The following is a 13,581-nucleotide window of genomic DNA, read 5'->3' as shown; positions in this document are numbered from 1 at the left end:
ATACATTCCTTGGAGAGTCGATTGTCTAAAGTTGGAACAGTTTGGAGGGAAGAGCTATATAAGGTTTACAATGATCTTTGTCCACTAATTACTGGACAACTGGATCCAAATTCCACAAATAGCCCTGGTTCTTCACCTAAGTGGTGCTCCTCCCGCTAGACATCCAGGGCCATGCATTTTCTCTTGCAAGTCTTTCCTTGCATCATTCCTCCAACCCCAGCAGATATCCTGGCTGAGCTTGTCTTCTCTGTGAGGGGCTAAACTGCACACTGGGGTGCTTGAGAAGGGCTTGATGGGCCGGGCACGGTGGCTCACGCCTGTAATCCCAGAACTTTGGCAGGCCAAGTCGGGTGGATCACCTGAGGTCAGGCATTCAAGATGAGCCTGGCCAATATGGTGAAACGCCGTCTCTACTAAAAATACAGACAAATTAGCTGGGCATGGTGGTGTGTGCCTGTAATCCCACCTACTTGGGAGGCTGAGGCAGGAGAATCGCTTGAACCCGGGAGGCAGAGGTTACAGTGAGCCAAGATGGCACCATTGCACTCCAGCCTGGGGAACAGAGAGAGACTCCAATTCAAAAAAAGAAAAAGAGAAAAAAAAAATAAAGAAACGGGCTTGCTGCAGGGAGAGTCAGCGCAGGGAGGGGCCTCCTTTGCACTCCCACTGCCCCCGCACATCTCCTGGGTAGAGCCCTGCTTCAGAGAGCAAACTGTTTCCTTATCTGTGCGCCATTCCACTACAAGCCCCACGAGGGCCTGCATAAATCCGTCTCCAGGCCCTGCACCCACAAACTGGCAAAGGAAGTTTCAGGAAAAGTCTTTCGAAGAGGAGTCTTTGGGCTGCCTCTGGGTCATTTCCTTAGGAATTATCCTCCCTGCCCTTCTTGACACAAAAGGGCCTGAAGGGTTCCAGATCTCAACAGGAGCTCCCAGGGGCTCCTGGCAGGAGGATGTTCTGCCTCTCTGGAGGAATGCAAGAGCCAAGGAGCCCCTCCTGTTTTAGTTGCACCCCCATCCCCTTTCTCCACCCCGCACCATTCCCTTACCCTCTGTGTGAGGCAAAGCCTGAAGTCCCTCCTTCCCGCCCTTCCTCCTGCCTGAAGTGCCTCCTTCCTGTCCCTTCTCCTGCCTGAAGTCCTTCCTTCCTGCCCTTTCTCCTGCCTACTCATGGATTACACTCCCTACTGCAGTTACACTACAATGCCTCTGCCATGCTGACAACTAGTGTCACACAGGAGTGTAATCAGAAGCACCTGGCACCCAACCCCGGTACTGATGGCCCCCACCTTTTCATTTCAGGCTTCTTCCTCCAGAGTGCTTGAGGCTCCCTGGCCTCCTGGCCTCTCCCAGGTCCAAGGTGCTGACTCCAGCTCTTGGCTCCAACATTTACAGGAATGCTGGGGCTAAGAAAATCAATTGTGTTAATCAGCAAAGCCCTCCACCAGAGATGCTATCCTAAAAGCAAACCATATGTAAAACACTTAAAGTGGGGAGCTCTGTAATATGTTTCTTTTGTTATACGACCATCACACATTTGTCCGGAGTTTGGGGCTTTCAAACCACATAAGGTTTTATGTGATCGTTATAAAATCCTTTCATTTCCCAAAGGTAGGGTAGTAAGGATTAAGGTTGACTACTGAAGACAGCTTTGTTGTAAATGGTCTCTAATGTCACAAAAGTAGCTTGGGAAGACAGGCTTATTAAACAAATTTCTTGGGTTGCAAATCATTAGAAGCAATCGTATGTCGTGTTCATTTGCTTAACCCGAAAGGTATCTATTTGGACGTTTAAAGAAACTATGCAAATTAACATTGTTCCCAGTGCCCACAAGAAAGCTGGCTGATCTTAAAGGAAATCCAGGGAGCTCCTTGAAGAAGTCAGAATGGAGTTGAGCATACCCTTTTGCGGTTTTCCCACCTCTTTTGTAAAAAGTTCTTCATAGGAATCTGTGTCTGGAGAAAAATGGGTTGTGAAGTTGTTAATCTGAAGATGGGAGACCTCAAAGGAATCTCACCCAACTAGTCCTGTGCTGTCGTCCTATCAACAGAGAAGTCAGGGGTTGCTCAGGGAGGGGTAGGGCTGGCACGGCAACTGAGCCTCCCTGTCCTGTGTTCCTTAATCTTCAGTGGACCCGGTGACCTCCTGGCTTTGGAGCCATCCTGTGTTCCTTTAACAGTAGGATGAACATGCAGGCGATGATGAGATTGTAATGGGACAAGGGGGAGAGGCATGGGGGAGCTCTTGATGAAAACATGGGTTTTTGAAATTACCATGATGGGCCGGGCGCGATGGTTCAAGCCTGTAATCCCAGCACTTTGGGAGGCCGAGGCGGGCGGATCACAAGGTCAGGAGATCGAGACCATCCTGGCTAACATGGTGAAACCCCATCTCTACTAAAAAATACAAAAAAAAAAAAAAAGAAATTACCATGATGAAGGGAGGAGCTTGCACCAGCAAGTGTAGGGAGTATGGGTTTGAGTTCTGCTCATCGGACAGCGTAAGTGGTCACATCCTTGAATCCTGGTCTTTTGCAGGCCAGTCATTGGTCAGGTGGTGGCCTTTTTCCTCTTGCCCCTCTGCGCTGAGACCCACATTCGGCTCCTGATCTTGGAGACCCTGACACAGTCCTTACCACTGAAGTAGCTGTGGCCCTGCATCTAGTCCTTCCCACCACACCAGCAAGGGGACTGAGTCCTGTCACTGCAGCCAGGGCCAGGTCCACAAGTCTCCCCAGGAAGCCAGCACTTTCTCTCGTGGCCCACCTCCCCATTCCCACAGGGCCCTCCTAAAGGGCCTTTGCATGACCACATTGGCCTTCTTTCCTAGGGTGGGGAATCAGAGATGCTAAGACTGGCCAGTCTCTTTAAGAGTTTAGGGATTCGTCTGAAAATATTATTTAGATAAATGTATGAGTCCTGTGTTAACTGCAAAACTACTTAACAGCACACTTGCTAGAATAGTGGTCGGCACTCTGATTCCATTTCAGCATTGTTTTTCCTTTGGTTCTATTAGGATCCTGGTTCTAACTGGGTCCTGGCAATAACAGGCTGTAAGCGGCCCGGTGTACAGCATTATTTCTTAGTAGTATGGCGCGGTGCTGGTGGTTTATTTTCCCTATGCACACATGCCCTAATATGGAAGGATAGTTTGTATACACGCACGGTACATTATCATAAGACTCCTTTACAGAGTATGAAACTGAGGATTAGAGAAGTCAGATGAGTTTCCCAAAGTCTTACAGAAGGCTAATAGAAAAAACCAGAGCCAAGGCCAAACATGTTTCATCTCTCCTTCCACATTAGTTTAAATGTGAATGGCTGCTTGGAACACAGTATTGAGAAGGATTCCGAGGCCGTGTCCAGGCTCAGTGGGGAAAAAGTGCCTTGTTTTGACCATTATACCATGCACTCAGGGTCTAGTTTATTCTCCACAAGCAGCTATTTAAAACATGTCTCATCGAAGGCACGGTCCAGGATGAGGAACCTCAGAGGATAAATGATGCAGCCTGTATTGTCACCAGGGCTCATCCCAAAGCAAATCCTGCTGAAGTTCTCCTCTGAACAACCCTTACCACTCATGCTAATATGTTGGATCCTGCAAGTCACAAATATGAAGGTATGAGCATTGGCCAAATCCCAGCTGGGAAGCTACACCGGGAAGGCGAAGACCCCTTTCCATTAAGATAACTCACAGAACGTAGAAGGCCCATAGCATGGTGCCTTAGAGCATGTGGGCATTGGATGGGATCCTTGAAACTGCCAAGGGGTGTGTGACCTCTCCGAAGCCTCCAGGGATGATACTACTCCCTGGGGTGGTTATGCCAACCATATTAGAGACAATGGTTTCTGTACCCATTGCCTAAGGCTGCCATAATAAAGTGCCACACACGGAGTGGCTTAAAACAACAGAAACCTATTGTCTCACACTTCCGGGGGCCAGAAGTTTGAAACCAAGGTGTGTTAGGACCCTGCTCCCTCCGAAGGCTCCAGGGAAGAGCGTGCTCTGCTCCCTCCACAGGCTCCAGGGAAGGGTCTGTCCTCTTCGGCTTCTGGTGGCTTGCAGGTGCAGCCCTCCAATCCTCCTCCCCAAGCGGCCTTCTGCCTATAAGGACACGAGCCCTACTGGATGAGGGGCCCACTAATCGATGGCTTCATTTTAACTTGTTACCTCTGTAAAGTCCCCATATCCAAATATGGTCACACTGTGAGGTACTGGGAGTTAAGACTCCAACATAGCTTTTCTGGTAGACACAATTCAGCTTCTAATAATGTCTACACAACCCCAAGCAGGGCCTGGCACCCTGTGCGCTTTCTGCAGAGCGGCTGAGGCAGGCCCTGGCCGTGTCTAGGCCATCGGTGACTGCAGCGCCTGGACGGGACCGCCCACCACAGGCCCTGGAGGCTGCCCCCAGAGCCCCCTGACAGGGTCTCTGCTGGTCTGAGGGTCCCTGACCGGGGAAGCGGCCTCAGGAGGGGAGAGACTCGCGCTCCGGGCTCAGTGCAGCCGCCCCAAGCAGGACTGGGATTCTCACTAAGCGGGCGCCGTCCTACGACCCCCGCGCGCCTTCAGGACCACTCGGGCACGTGGCAGGTTGCCTGCACGCCCGCGGACTATCCCTGTGACAGGAAAAGGTATGGGCTATTTGGCAAACTAAGGCACACAACCTGAGGCGGAAGCTGGGAAGGCGCTGCCTGGCTTGTAGCGGCCGAAGGGCCAGCGGGGTCAGGCGCACAGAGTAGCTAGCGACGCGGCAGCACCCGGGTCGGCGCGTCGGCCTCCAGCGAGGCTGCGCAGAGTGGCTCGGGTCCGGCGCCGCCGCACTGGGCATGCGCCGACCCGGTCGGGCGGGAACACCCCGCCCCGCCCCGGCCCCGGCCCCGGCCCCGGCCCCGGCCCCGCCCCGGCCCCGCCCCGGCCCCTCCCCGGCCCGGCCCCGCCCCCGCACGTTCTCATGCTTTTCTCAGGTCCTCGGCTCCGCCCCGCTCTAGACCTCGCCCCACGCCGCCAGCCCCGCGCCCCTCGGCCCCGCCCCCGCGCCCCGGATATGCTGGGACTGCCCGCGCCGCTAGAACGCTTTGCGTGCCGGCGCCCGCAGGTCCTCGCAGTCCGCGCCGTTTGCGACTTGGTGAGTGTCTGGGTCGCCTCGCTCCCGGCAGAGTTGCTGGGCTCCCCCTCGGGACGGCGGCAGTCTCGAGTGGCCCTGCAGGCGCCCTCACTCGGGTCTGGGGCCGCCCTGACCGCCACCCACCCCGGGCGAACGCCAGGTGCGCCCCAAGTGCCTCCAAGGTGTTGCCCAGCCTTCCCCGGGCCTGGGGTTCCTGGACAGGCTGCGCTGCAGTGACTGTGGCCTGGCGTGTGGCGGGGGTCGTGGCAGCCCCTGCCTTACCTCCAGGTGCCGGCTCCAGGCCCGGGCCCGGTTCTTCCTGCCTCTCCATGTTGCCAGCTTTCCCTCCGCCAGTTGCTCCGGGAAGCTTCCAGAAGCCCCTGCGCGGGCCTTGGCTTGCAGCAAGCCTTTAGCATACTTGGGCAGAGTCCCGTACTTCCTTCCTGCTGGAGGCCAAGTTCTAGGGGCCTCCTCCTAACCATGGCTGGTGTTTGTGTACCTCACACCCTAATAGTATTCATCAGTACCTAGAGTAAGCAAGGCTGGCTGGAGGGCCACACACACTGGGCACCGTAATTCCCACGTTGGTAATAACACCGCAGAGGAGTTCTGAACTATGTATTTCGCACTCCTGGGTTCATCATCTCCTGAAATCTCAGGGTGGTGGTTGCTCTCAGTTGCCTCAGCCGGGTAGCTGGCTTTCTGTCCTGGAAAGCAGACTTTGTACGTGTGTGCAACCTTTGCCTGCTGGGACCATCATCAGACTGAGGGAAGCGGCTTGGTCCAGAGAGGGGTCACCACAGCTGTTCTCAGTAGAATGTTAAGCAGAGAGAGTTAAGCACAGAGAGCTGAGAATTAGACTGGTTATTTACATAGACATCCAAATATAAATCTATAGAGTATCGGTGAGGTCAGACTCTCCCGTCATCTGCTCCATCCCTGGGCAGGTGACTAGGAGATGGTTTTGTTATTTTCAGGGTCCACTCAGTGGCTAAAACACTCTGAGAGATGAACAAGATTTAAAAAAAAAAAAGCTTAGCACACTTGGTGGGTGGGGCTGTGAAAACTTTGAAGGAAAAGGGTCAAGAGCCTGGCTGATTGTTAACAACACATTAACTCAGAGGGCCAGGATACTGCTGGGACCCTACCTGCCTGCAAGTAGCAGAGGAGAGCTGGCCTTACTCTGCCGCGTGTCGTGTCTTTCTTCCTGGGCCCTCCCTCTCCTGTTAGAATTTGAGTAGTGGAGTGGTGTCTGCCACAGTCAGGGGCCTGGATGAAGTAGGCCTCCAGTACAAAGCTATACTCAGGTACTTTTCAATGTATATATTTTAATAATAATAAAAAATATCTGGGCCAGGCACGGTGGCTCACGCCTGTAATCCCATCACTTTGGGAGGCCGTGGTGGGTGGATCACCCGAGGTCGGGAGTTTGAGACCAGCCTGGCCAACATGGTGAAACCCCGTTTCTACTAAAAATACAAAAATTATCCAGGCGTGGTGGTGCATGCCTGTAATCCCAGCTACTTGGGAGGCTGAGGCTGAAGAATTGCTTGAACCTGAGAGGTGGAGGTTGCAATGAGCCGAGATTGCGCCATTGCACTCCAGCCTGGGCAACGAGAGTGAAACTCTGTCCCAAAGGAAAAAAAATCTGTATCACAATAACAATTTAACTAATAGTATTAGGCACTACTTTAAAAAGGCTTTGCTGTTAGTAAGGTTGAAAGAAATAGAGCCCTAGGTACACATTGGGTAGCACTTTGTTCAGCTGCTCAGATTCTTGAAACTTGTTGAGGTCTTACATTGATATCACCTGGGGCTTACCTTTCATTGGTTCGGTTTCCTCCCCAGGTGTCTCAATCAGGGCCTCCTCTCTGCTTTTGCAGAGAAGAAGGGGGCAGGAAGGCCTGAAAAAGAACTTGCCTTCCCCATTGCCCCCTCAGAGTTTGTTCCTCTTCAGTCTTCTTCCCACCCTTTCTTAGGACACCAAAGCCCTGACTCTTCCAGTATTTTATAATAAAATAAACTTACTAAATTGTCCTGTTTTGCAGAGGACATACGTTGAGGAGCCAGTGATTCAAACCTTCCAGTTTTTTTTTTTTTTTGGTGTTAATACCCTTTTCAGTTTATAGTATATTCTGTTTGATAGAAAGAAAATGGAGGCAAAACTGAATTTTCTGCATTATCTTTTCCTTTAGCATTATTCTTTGTTTTTGCGCTTCATTCTGACCCCCTTCCCCAGCATAAAATTCCTTGTTCAGATCCACTTGCCCTGAGTTTTTTGACTTCCCTTTGGGACTCTAGTTACTCCAGGGGACACATTGAGCCTCCCAGACCCTGAAGGGCCCTGTGCTCATTTGGCTCTTGGGCTGCTGCTACAGTCCTTCCTGAATCTCCGTTTCCTGGGACAGGTAGCTTTTGATCCAGCTACTTTCTGGGCTCGGTCTCACCACAGAATATTATTTTATTACTTTTAGAGACAAGGGCTCGCTCTGTCACCCAGGCTGGAGTGCATAGCTCACTGCAGCCTCAAACTCCAGGGCTCAAGCAAACCTCCTGCTTTGACCTTCCGAGTAGCAGGGACTACAGGTGTGTGCCACCATGCCTGGCTAATATATTTTTTTTTTTTAGAGGCAGGGTCTCCCTATGTTGCCTAGGGTGGTCTCGAACTCCTGGACTCAAGTGATCTTCCCTCCTAGACCTCCCAAAGTGCTGGGATTACAGGCATGAGCCACCATGCCTGGCCCTGCAGGGTATTATTTAAACCAGACCTGAAGGATTTAAAATCAGAGACACATAAACCATAACTTGATCGTGGGGTGAGAGTGGTCTTTATATAGACGCTCATGATGTACAATCCAGCCCTACGCCCCACTCTTGGTTTGAAGTGAAAGGGTTTATCTGGGATGGAGGAGGTTTGAGCTGTCCAGGAGGGCCGTTGGTTGGCATGAGGAGTTTGTGAACCTATGCTGTTAGCTCTGCAGGCCTGGCTTGGGCAGAGCTATGTAGAAGTTGGAGACCTTGTGTTGTGGACCAAATGTTGCAAGATGTATGTTCTGTGGCTTTTCATTAACTACTGCATGTCTGCTGCTTGGTGGAAATAGTTTGGTTTTTTTTTTTGACTTAAAAAAATGGACAGTACAGCTTATATAGGAAGGCTGCGTAGTTTGGGGAAAACTAATTAATGAATATAGTATGGAATATAATGAATGACTTCCTCCTTCATAGAGCCATTAAAGTGATTTACGAAAAGGAAGAAATCATTTTTGTGATTTTGTTGATCTTTGAAGTATTAGAGTGGCTTTGACTGGTGTGGCTCACCTGTAAAGGGATCAAACACTGAGACCTGCCAAGGTGCTGGGTCCCGGCAGCGAAGCCGAAGCTCCTCCAGCTAAATAACTGACTAGGCCGCCCTGGGGGCTGCCCATGCAGATGCTCTGAAGGGTGAAACTTGGTTTTAACCCCACAAGGTGTTTTCAGTTAAATCAGTGGCTTAACAGCAGAGCCGGGTTCTCCAAGGAGGCCTTATGTCCCCTTCACCTCCCCCCGGAGGTAGCTGTTCTAAAACCAGTAAAAAATTCTACAAAAACATTTTCTTATGGTTGTTAAATTGGTCATGGTGTGTGTAACCACGAAAGGAATGGTGAGAGCGCGATAAATGGCTGGTGTGTTCACTCTCCTGCTCCTACAAGTTTCTTGGTAGAGTAATTCTCTACCCGTGATGCTTGTGAAGTGAGCAGAGTTTCCCAGCCAGCCCTGTTGCCCATTCCCAGAAGCCTAGGCTGGGGGACACCGAGTGGATAGTCCACCAGCGGCGTGGCGTGTAGAAGCAGGCACTTGTTAAATCTATTTGTTTTTAGTATAGACATCGTTCTGCCAGTCACAGTAATGTGTTTATGGACAATTTTCTGCAAGCACAGCGCGGGTGGCAGTTTTTACCGACAAATTGAGTCATATGCATAGAGGCTTAGAAAACTTTGACCTTATTGACAGATCAGGCAATTCTGGCACAGGATGTTCAGAGATATTTAGGTGGGTGAAGAGAGTGAATGAATCTCAGGGCAGAGAAGGAGATGGGGCATTATATGTTGAAATGTAATAATTGCTAGTTATTTATCATTTGTTTTTAAACTTTTAGCTACATTTTACTCCCCAACCAAAAGGACTCAGGTGGGCAGCCAGGGATGTCATGTTCAGGGGTCTCTCCTGCTTGTGTGGGGTAAGAGCCACCACTGGAATGCAGTTCCAGCAAGGCCTGACGAGTCACAGCCCCTTGAACCTGTTGCTCTCTGTAAAGTGGGGTCTTCACAAGCAACAGCGGCAGAGCGTTTCTCTGAGGGTGGCCTGGGCCCTCTGCATCAGAATTACTGTGGGTGCTGGCTAGAGAGGTCTCTTGATTATAAGGCCCCATGGCAGACCTACAGGATCAGAACCTAGGGATGCCAGGGATTCTGGCAGACCCTAGTGCTTGAGCACCTCTAGGGAAGTCCTTAGGATCCTCTGGGAAGTAGCACTGTCCAGCCCAGGCAAGCTCCGAGTCCCCGTTCCAGAAGGATCCATTGGCAGTTGGCATTGCTGCACGTTGTCTGTGCGTATGGGTCTGAGTACGGTTTTGTAACTCCTGAGAGATGTGTGAATCTCTTCAAATTGCAAACCCAACATGTTATCATAGCATTCGAATTTTCAGTTTTGTGGTTATGACCAGATGCAGATGTTACCAAAACTTTGGTGTTAGTTTTACACACAAATGTGAAGCATGGACAGCCATATCATATTTCACCTCCCCTTTCCGTTTGAGAGCGTTGTCTTGTTTTTATCCCCTGCTGGGTCAAAGCATTTTCCTGGTCTCAGGTGAGGGTTAACTTTCAGAGGCACAGCTGAATACATTTTGGGGCACAGAGTTGAGCTTTTCTACAGGAAGTGCCAGAGCCGTGTGTAGGAGTGATGCTGTTTCCTAGCTGGGTCACCCTGGGAAACTCTTGGCCCTCCAGGCACCTCCTCATCTATTGGGTGGGGACGATCATGCTTGTTATGTCTACCTGGGTAAGTATAAGCACACGAGACAGTAAGTCCTTATTGTTTTTAAGTCCTTGAGCTGAGCCTCATGGAAGGATGAAATGAGAAGACAGTGAATAACTATTTTGAGCCCTTGTTTTCCCCAAGTCCCATCCAAATCTTTATTTTGCAGATCTGCACACACCTAAGCCCTCAGCGGGGACGTGTGCATGGTGCTCAGGAGTGCACCTTCTGGAAACAGACTGGCTTCCATTTGGACCTGGCTTCACGAGTTACAATCCTGTGCCCTTGAGCAGAGTTACTTAACCTTCCAAGGCCAGGTTTCTCCAAAAGTAGGGCCAGGGCCAGTTCCCATCAGAAGGAGGCCTGGCCCTGGGGAGGCCTGAATGAAGGCAGTTGGTGTTTGTGGATACAGAGTGGCTCTGGTTTTGGTGGAGGCAGGACTAGAGGTTGGGGTCACTTGGCCACATTTGCCACCTCTGGTGTGTCTGAGGTTCCAGAAGGTCACAGAGCATTGTCTGTGTGCAGCATAAGGTAGTTCCCTATTCATTTGCTAGGTCTCTGAAATCCTTTTGTCTGTAAAGAGGCTACTGGCTCTGCCACCTGTTTCTGTCTTTTCACAGTAGACATTATCAAGGTGGCAGCGTTCTGAAGGTTCAGGTGTGCCACGTCAGCCTAGAGTGGGCAGGTGGGCTTCATGTGTGCTCCTAGGGGCACTTGGCAGTTGCTGACAGCCCGAGACACTGTGTGGGAACCTTGACATTATTCGTCTGTTAAATTGAAAGAACTTCCCAAAGGACGAACACAGGATCCGACACGATGGCAGTGGCCAGGAACCAGCAGTGACACCAGCATGTGACAGTATTTTCCCATGTGTGACGGCCGTTTAGACCACAGCAGTGAGGGGTAACGCCGGTCCGCTGGGTAAGCTTGGTCAAAAATGGGAAGTCTGCAGCATTTCGTGTGTTTGTGGAAATGGGCCTGATTTTTATTTGGGGTGTCTCTTTAATCTCCTGTCATAGTTCAGCTCATCCTGGTGGTGGTTCTGGGCCTGCTGCGCTTGTTGCCTTGTACAGACCAACTTAGGAAATGCTCACCATCACCCCATGAAGGAGAAGGCGCTGTGAGTGTCTTTGTTTTGCATATGAGGAACCCAGGACTCGGAGAGTTTGAGTGACTTGCACAGGCCTCTTGGGGTAGAGATAGAGTTTTGTTTTCAACCCAGATGTATTCGATAACCAGGCACAGGCTCACAACCACTTGTGCCAGGCTGTCTTTGCAACGATGAACCTGAGAAACTGTCAGAAGTCTTTGAAGGGGCAAGACAGGGCATAAACAGACACATACCTGTTTATGTAGCTAAAGTTTTCTGAACATCAGTGTGACCCTAAGTGTTGTCTTTAGCATTGTGGGAAAAACAACGTGCCCAAATGTATTCCTACTTGAAGGTGTTGGGGACCCTGCCAAGGCAGACAACCGTAGGCGAGGCTGGGTGCGGTGAGGACTTAGGGATGGCAAAGCTGTCCCTGTGTGTGCCTTGTGCCTACCCCACACCCCACTAGAGAGTGGAATGACCAGGGCAGTGGGGCCAGAGGAAAGATGAGAGGATGCAGAGGGCCAGCCATGTCCCAGGACTGTGCACACACCGCACTGTGTCCCTGCAGGCCAGGGACCCATGCCTGATTCCCTCTGAAACATTTGTGGGACTGTGGCTACTGGTCAGGTTTCTCCAGGTGGCCCAAGGGCTGGGCATTTTGAGCAGAATGGTGGGACTGTGGACGCGGATGCATCTGGGGACCTGGCCATAGTTCATTTTGAGCAGGGTGTGGCAGGCATGTGGGGCTGGATAGGAAGGCAGAGCCAGTCGGGCCAGGGCCTAGGGAGCCCAAATGCTGCACTGGGTGAGGAGGGGCTTTGGGAGCCTTGTGAGTGGGGAACACCAGCCTGTCAGCGCTTCCCAGAGAAGATCATGGGGCTGGCAGGGGGCTGATTGGGGCAGAGGAGGCAGGATGGTGGCAGCAGGCCTGGCAGGGCGAGGACAGTTTCAGGAGGTATAGCTGGGGTCAGCCCTGGTGGCTTCTGGTGAGAGCTGGGCAGGTGGGAGTCGGAGAGTGTGGTTATGAGGGACTAAGTTTAGAATCGCTTTTCTTATTGAGAGAGAGGAAAGCCTTGGTGTGTGTGCTTTTTATGTGAGGGAAACCAGATAAAGGATCTGGCTTTGGAAGGGTAAACAGGCCCCCCTCTGCCCTGCCTGGCTTCTGGGTTCTGAGGCGGGAGATTGCCCGACTACAGCCACGTTCAGGCGAGGATGGCAGCAGTGGACCCAGGCTCACTGCCATTGCTCCCACCCCAGCCTGTCTCTGTTAGGGGCAACCTGTACGTCCTGCAGGAGTCGCAGAATTTTAAAAACCAAACTGTCAGGTGTTAAAGGTATAGTCACATCAGAATGCAAATTAGAAATAGTGTGTACTGGGGTCAAGTTTCCTTAAACACCATGACATGTTTTGTGGGCTGGTGTGGCTGAGCGTGCCTCTGGGCAGCAGAGATTGACAAGGATGGCTGGGCTTCCTCCGGGCCCTGGGCTCGCCTCGGCAGCCTTGTCTTTGAGGGGCTCCCCGTGTGGTGGCGAGACCTGCTTGTCGTACCCACACATTTTGTAGATACTGGTGAGGGCTGGCTAGACCGAATGAGGTGAAGAGCTTGGCCTTTGTTGGGGGAGCTTGGTAAGTGGTTGAAGATGTTGAAGAAGGCCCCTCCGAGGAGGTGGCTTTTGAGTGGAGATTTGAACAGTGAGAGGTGGCAAGGTCTGGGAAGGAGGCTCCCAGGGGAGGAGTGAGAGCTGCAGGTGCCTGGATGGCTGCAGATCAGTGTGTTGGAAGCACAGATGGGAAGTCCTAGAAGGAGGGTCACGGGGTGGGGGGGTGGGGTGCGTTGAGGCCACTGTTGCAGGCCTGGATTCACTCTGGGAGTGTTAAAGCCAGGGTCTCAGCCTCCTGCACTTGTCATCTAGTTAAAGTCGTGCCAGCAGGGCAGGGCTGTGTGTCTGGCTGACGGGGGATCAGATGAGAAAGTGTGTGCCACCCTCAGCAAGGTGTGTGAGAGGCGTGGGGCACGGCGGATGCAGCGAGTCTTATTAGTAAGGCCTTTAACGCTCAAGTGGAAGTTCCTAGAATAGTGGGCAAAGAAAAGGAATGATGTATTTCTAAAAGTGACTGAATCTAGCTAGCCCAAGAAAAGCCCGTGTGTGCTATTCCTTATTGTGCAGAAAAATTCGTTTCTGTCACCATTGTGTTATCAACAGATGAAGCCGTCGAGTCAGATGGATGCTGTGGTTGTGCGGGGTGCGGGCCGCTCAGCACACTCCCAGTGCCTCTGCAGGCCATCAGTCTCCAGCCCACGCCGGCCTGAGAGGCAGGCGACGTGGGAAGGGAGGGGCTTCCCACCAGGACACAGGAGGTTGCT

General features: G+C 51.7%; 1 protein-coding gene across 4 annotated transcripts in view; it reads left to right on the top strand.

Moving 5' to 3' along the window:
• Window positions 1-4,976: 4,976 nt before the first annotated feature.
• Window positions 4,977-13,581, top strand: part of MGMT (O-6-methylguanine-DNA methyltransferase) — a 288,419-nt gene continuing 279,814 nt past the window's right edge. Inside the window, exon 1 of one of the 4 annotated variants that reach the window (XM_033178877.1) lies at window positions 4,977-5,127. In XM_033178877.1, the coding sequence (XP_033034768.1) occupies window positions 5,047-5,127 (81 nt within the window). In that variant the 5' untranslated portion in view covers window positions 4,977-5,046. Of the gene's footprint in view, window positions 5,267-6,243; window positions 6,414-13,581 lie in introns of those variants that run through there. The other 3 variants (XM_033178860.1, XM_033178905.1, XM_033178896.1) reach the window with 3 other exon arrangements.

Source organism: Trachypithecus francoisi, unplaced genomic scaffold (assembly GCF_009764315.1).
Source record: "Trachypithecus francoisi isolate TF-2019V2 unplaced genomic scaffold, Tfra_2.0 Contig01579, whole genome shotgun sequence".
Lineage (NCBI taxonomy): Eukaryota > Metazoa > Chordata > Mammalia > Primates > Cercopithecidae > Trachypithecus > Trachypithecus francoisi.
The sequence above is the reverse complement of the archived record's forward strand: the minus strand, read 5'-3'. Positions and strand labels throughout refer to the sequence as shown.